At 51.1% G+C, this 6,000-nt stretch overlaps 1 protein-coding gene across 1 annotated transcript in view; it reads left to right on the top strand.

Annotated features, from left to right (window-relative positions):
- Positions 1-408: 408 nt before the first annotated feature.
- Positions 409-6,000, top strand: part of LOC119965022 (E3 ubiquitin-protein ligase TRIM7-like) — a 29,655-nt gene continuing 24,063 nt past the window's right edge. Inside the window, exon 1 of the mRNA XM_038795227.1 lies at positions 409-828. Coding sequence (XP_038651155.1) covers positions 505-828 — 324 coding nt within the window. The 5' untranslated portion in view covers positions 409-504. The remainder of the gene's footprint in view (positions 829-6,000) is intronic.

Here is a 6,000-nt window from a genome sequence, read left to right as displayed (position 1 = left end):
CAAAATTATTTTTTCTTTGTTGTTACAGCTCTGTGTTGTTTAGCCATGTTTTGTGTTGAGTTTACTGAGATTCGTGATTTGCTTTTTCACATCTCTCATTGCCCCTTTGCTAAAACTTACTTTTTCTGTATATTTCTCTATTCCTCCCAGAGAGCTCCTTCATCTTCCACTCTGCAGACTTTGTAAATATAATTTTTCCTCTTTTTTACCAGTTTTAATTTGATTATTAATCTATTTTGGGTCTGGTCTGAGCTGATTAGTTTTGTGTCTGTGTTTACTGAGCTCAGATTACTGTATTCTGGCTCCATATTGTAAAATAGCAAACTTGTTTTTCAGATTTTGGTTAGAAGTGGCACAGACGTCAATGGGTTAATGTTCAGCCCGAGTGAGTCATAAAAGTAAAGCTAACATTGTCACGCCCTGAATGGAGTGTTTATAAGAATTTCACTTCCTGTTCCTCACTCTCTCCAGTTGTGTGTGGAAATTACATCAGGATCTGTAAGGATGGAGGCTGCAGCTGGTTCAGCTCATGTTGTGTGTAAATACTGCATTGAGAATCCAACCACAGCTGTGAAGACCTGTCTGAAATGCGAAATTTCCTTTTGTCCCCTTCATTTAAAATCACATCTACTGGAAGAGGCCTCCAAAGATCACAGCCTAATTGACCTGGTGTCTGAAGTTACAGATAGACACTGCCCTGACCACAAGAAGCTCCTCGAGTTTTACTGTAAAGATGATGCAGAGTGTATGTGCGTTTCCTGCACAATCATGGGCAAGCATAAATCCCACACATTGCTGAGCCTGGATAAGGCACAAGTTGAAATTAAGGTGAGTAACCCATTTCTGATATTAAATATAGTGTGCTGTAGCTTGAGGTCACAGGAGTTCAAAATAATTAGTTTTAGACACAAACATTGGAGTTGACATTGAGTGTATTTTTTCAGATCTTAGCCAGTGCTGTGGAATGATGCATTGTTACTTTGCTGCACTGATTATGCAACAGTAGTCTGTGACGTGGCAAATAGTTTACCTACTAATGCACGATCAATCACTACTGAAGCGAGATTGTAGTCCAATTGAAGGCTTTAATGAACAAGTAGTTACCCCAGCAACTCCGGTACAGAATGACTGCTGTGGGTGAAACACCGACTCTTATGCTCCGCCTGCTGGGCGGAACCAGCAGGCAGGTTCTACCACTCATACTACAGTATAAGGTACATCCCACCAAGGTACCGCGGTACCCCTAATATAGCCTATCACATTCACCCCCTGTTTAAAAAAGAGTCCTTTGGGGGTGTGGCCTTGCTTTTACAGCCGTAGAGGTTATAGTGGTACCCTTCGGTGCCTTTACATGCAAAACACATATTACACACAATTATATACAAGTTCATTTTACAATGTAACTATCAGCCGGTCGGGGGCCCTGGTCGCCCTCTGCGATCATCGCAGCCCCAGCGGTGATGCTGCCGTCGGTTCGGGCATCCATGGGATGTTGAGAGTGTGTCGTCTTCAGCTTCATTGCATCAGGATGGGGCCAGTGGGAGGACGGATCCTCCTGGGAAGGGGGCTGCGGTGGTGTGCGCCGGTGAAAAAATGGTTGGGGTTGGTGGGGGGGGGGGGGGGGTGAGGGTGGGGCAAGATCCCGGAGGGAGACTGTCTTGTCGGCAGGACAACGGCAGCAGAAGAACACCACCATATGGACGCTCCCTTGCAAGTCACACATTATCCTGACTTGAAACTATATTGCTGCTCTTTCATTGTCGCTGGGTCAAAATCCTGGAACTCCCTCCCTAACAGCAATATGGGTGTACCTGCAACAGTTTGAGAAGGAGGCTCACCACCATCTTCTTCAGGACAATTAGGGAAAGGCCATAAATACTGCCCTAACCAGTGACACCCACATCCCATGAACCAATCTGTCTCTCTCTGTCCTTCGGGGTGCGCCACATAGGCGTACTGGGGGTTAGCATGGAGGAGATGTACCCTCTCGACCAGTGGGTCCGACTTGTGGGCCCGTACGTGTTTGCGGAGTAGGACGGGTCGGGGGGCTGCCAGCCATGTTGGGAGCAAGGTTCTCGAGGAGGACTTCCTAAGGAAGGCAAGGAGATGTTCATGAGGTGTTTCGTTGGTAGGAGTGTACAGTAGTGATCGGATGGAGTGAAGTGCATCGGGGAGGACCTCCTGCCAGCGGGACACTGGGAGATTCTTAGACCGTCGGGCCAGTAGGCCGGCTTTCCAGACTGTCCCGTTCTCCCTCTCTACCTGCCCGTTTCCCCGGGGGTTGTAACTGATCGTCCTGCTGGAGGCAATGCCCTTGCTGAGCAGGAATTGACGCAGCTTGTCACTCATGAAGGAGGGCCCCCTATCGCTGTCGATATAGGCGCGGAAACCAAACAGGGCAAAGATGCTGTGGAGGGCTTTAATGACAGTGGTAATGTCATGTCAGGACAGGAGATGGCGAAAGGGAACAGGGAGTACTCATCAATCACGTTTAAGAAAAACGTGTTGCGGTCGGTGGGGGGAAGGGGCCCTTTGAAATCCATGCTGAGGCGTTCAAAGGGGCAGGAAGCCTTCACCAGGTTAGCTTTCTCTGGCCTGTAGAAGTGCTGTTTGCATTCCGCGCAGGTTTGGCAGTTTCTGGTTACGGCCTTGACCTCCTCGATGGAGTAGGGCAGATTGCGGGTTTTAACAAAGTGGAAGAACCGGGTGACCCCCGGGTGGCAGAGGTTGTCATGGAGGGTCCGGAGTCGGTCTACTTGTACACTGGCACAAGTGCCGCAGGACAGGGCATCAGGAGGCTTGTTGAGCTTTCCAGGACGATACAAGATCTCGTAATTATAGGTGGAGAGCTCGATCCTCCACCGTAAGATCTTATCATTCTTAATTTTGCCCCGCTGTGCATTGTCAAACATGAAGGCTACCGACCGTTGGTCAGTGAGGAGAGTGAATCTCCTGCCAGCCAGGTAATGCCTCCAATGCCGCACAGCTTCGACGATGGCTTGGGCCTCCTTTTCAACTGAGGAATGACGGATTTCTGAGGCGTGGAGGGTGCGTGAAAAGAAGGTCACAGGTCTGCCCACCTGATTGATGGTGGCAGCCAGAGCTACGTATGATGCGCCGCTCTCGACCTGGAAGGGGAGGGACTCATCGATTGTGTGCATCGTCGCCCTGGCGATGTCTGCTTTGATGTGACTGAAAGCCTGGCGGGCCTCTGCCAATAGGGGAAAGCCGTGGACTGGATTAGTGGGCGGGCCTTGTCCGCATAATTGGGGACCCACTGGGCATAATAAGAAAAGAAGCCCAGACAACGTTTCAGGGCCTTGGGGCAGTGGGGGAGGGGAAACTCCATGAGTGGGTGCGTGCGTTCGAGATCTGGGCCTATGACTCCATCATTCACTACGTAGCTGAGGATGGCTAGGCGATCGGTGCTAAACACGCATTTGTCCTTGTTATAGGTTAAGTTAAGGATTTTTGCGGTATGGAGGAATTTGCAGATGTTGGTGACGTGGTCCTGCTGGTCGTGGCCTCAGATGGTGACATTGTCGAGGTACAGAAACGTGGCCCGCAGACCGTACCGGTCAACCATTCTCGTTGGAAGACCGAGACCCCATTTGTGACACCAAAGGAAACCCTTAGAAAGTGGTAGAGCTGCCCATCTGCTTTGAATGCAGTGTACTTGCGGTCGTCCGGGCAAATGGGGAGCTGGTGGTAGGCTGATTTAAGGTCTCCCCGAACAGGCGCCGGAATGTGGCGACTAGGGGCTTTTCACAGTAACTTCATTTGAAGCCTACTCGTGACAATAAGCGATTTTCATTTTCATTTCATTTCATTTCATTTTCATTTTCAGGTCTACTGTGGAGAAAACCTTGTATTGCGCTACCTGGTTGACCATTTCAGATATGCGGGGGAGAGGGTACGTGTCGAGCTGCGCATATCTGTTGATGGTCTGACTGTAGTCTATGACCATCCTATGTTTCTCCCCGGTCTTTACAACCACCACTTGAGCTCTCCAGGGGCTGTTGCTGGCCTCGATAATGCCTTCCTTCAGTAACCACTGGATTTCTGACCTGTACACAGTACAGTGCCCAGATCTGGTCCTGGGCACTGTACTGTGGTAAACCACTGTTGCATCTCTATTAGGTGATGTATGGTAGGACCTGTACCACAGGTACGTCGGTAGTCCCTGCCTGCTGGCTCCGCCACATAGGCGGAGTATAAATGTGTGTGTCCCCCATGCTGCAGCCATTTCGCCAGCTGCTGTGGGAGGCCACACATCTTCGAGCAATAAAGCCTCAGTTGTATCCAACTCTCGTCTTTGTGCAATTGATCGTGCATCATGTGTCATCTGCTCCTGGTGACGACGGGTTTGCAATCGGGGGTAAGGTTTGCAAACAGGGAAGGCAGGTCGACAATGAGGGTCGCAAGGCCGCAGACAGTGAGGGGGCTTATGGGGCCGCCAAATTTGAACGTTAAACTTTGCAGGTTACACTGGAAGTCCAGTCCTATGAGTGTGGCAGCGCAGAGATGGAGGAGGACGTAGAGTCGGAAGATATTGAACTCCACGCCCTGGACTGTGAGGTTGACTATGCAGTACCCCCGGATCTCCACAGAGTGGGACACAGAAGCCAGGGAGATCTTTTGTTTAATCGGGTGTACAGCGAGGGAGCAGTGTCTTACCGTATTGGGATGGATGAAGCTCTCCGTGCTCCCAGAGTCAATCAAGCAGGATGTCTTGTGCCTGTTGATGAGTACCGACGTCGTAGCGGTTGAAAGCGTTCGGCGCCGAGACTGGTCCAGTGTCACTGAGGCAAGTTGTGGCAGAAGCTGAGAGATCTCGTCGGGCAGTAGAAGGCCACCCGAGACGGGGTCCTGAAACGTCATCCAAGATGGCTGCCCCCATGAATCTCACATGGCTGGCTGGGAGATCTCATCAGGCGATACATGGCCAACCGAGTCGGGGTCCTGAGACGTCATCCAAGATGGCTTCCCCCATGAATCACACATGGCCTGTGAGGAGAGGAATGGCAGTGGGCCCGGTTTGCCTGTGGAGACAGCGGCGGCCGACTGAGCCTGGCATATTGCCACGAGGTGCCCCTTCTTCCCGCAGCCCTTGCAGATTGCGGATCGGGCCGGGCAGCGTTGCCAGGGGTGTTTGTTTTGCCCGCAAAAATAGCATCGCCCCCCCCTCCCCCCCGGGGGTTTCCTGGCTGCCGCACTGCACAAGCTTGTGGGGAATTTAGGGGTGCTTTGGAATTGGCCGCGGGTGGAGTCCACCCTGTCCATGCGGGTACCGCGCAGTCGGGAACGTAGGCCTGGGCGTTGCGGGAGGCTACATCACTGGAGTGCGCAAGTTTCTGTTCCTCTTTAAGCCCTAGCATGTCGTTTTCCAGCAGTCGCTGGTGGATCTTAGAGGACAGCATGCCCGCAACAAAAGCATCCCGTATTAAGAGTTTGGTGTGGTCATTGGCTGAGACTTGTGGACAGTTACAGTTTCTACCTAACACTAACAATGCACGGTAAAAATCGTCCAGTGATTCCCCTGGGATCTGCCGTCTGGTAGCTAAAAGATGCCGAGCGTATACCTGATTCACAGTGCGGACGTACTGCTCTTTTAACAAGGTCATTGCGTCCTCGAAACCGTCCGCGTCTTCGATAAGCGTGTAGATTTCTGGGCTCACCCTTGAGTGGAGGACTTGCATTTTCTGTTCCTCTGTGGGGGTAGTTGGGGCCGTCCTGATGTACCCGTTGAAACATGCCAGCCAATGGTTCAAAGTTGCTGCTGCATTTGCCGCGTGGGGGTTGATTTGTAGACACTCTGGCTTGATGCGGAGAATAGCCACTCTTCAATTCTTGTTCGTTAAATTGATGCACGATCAATTACTACTGAATCGAGATTGTAGTCCAATTGAAGGCTTTAATGAACAAGTAGTTACCCCAGCAGCTCCGGTACAGAATGACTGCTGTGGGTGGAACACAGACTCTTCTGCTCCACCTGCTGGG

This window comes from Scyliorhinus canicula, chromosome 4 (genome assembly GCF_902713615.1).
Source record: "Scyliorhinus canicula chromosome 4, sScyCan1.1, whole genome shotgun sequence".
NCBI lineage: Eukaryota > Metazoa > Chordata > Chondrichthyes > Carcharhiniformes > Scyliorhinidae > Scyliorhinus > Scyliorhinus canicula.
Note: the sequence above shows the minus strand (reverse complement) of the source record. Positions and strands in the feature narration are given on the sequence as shown.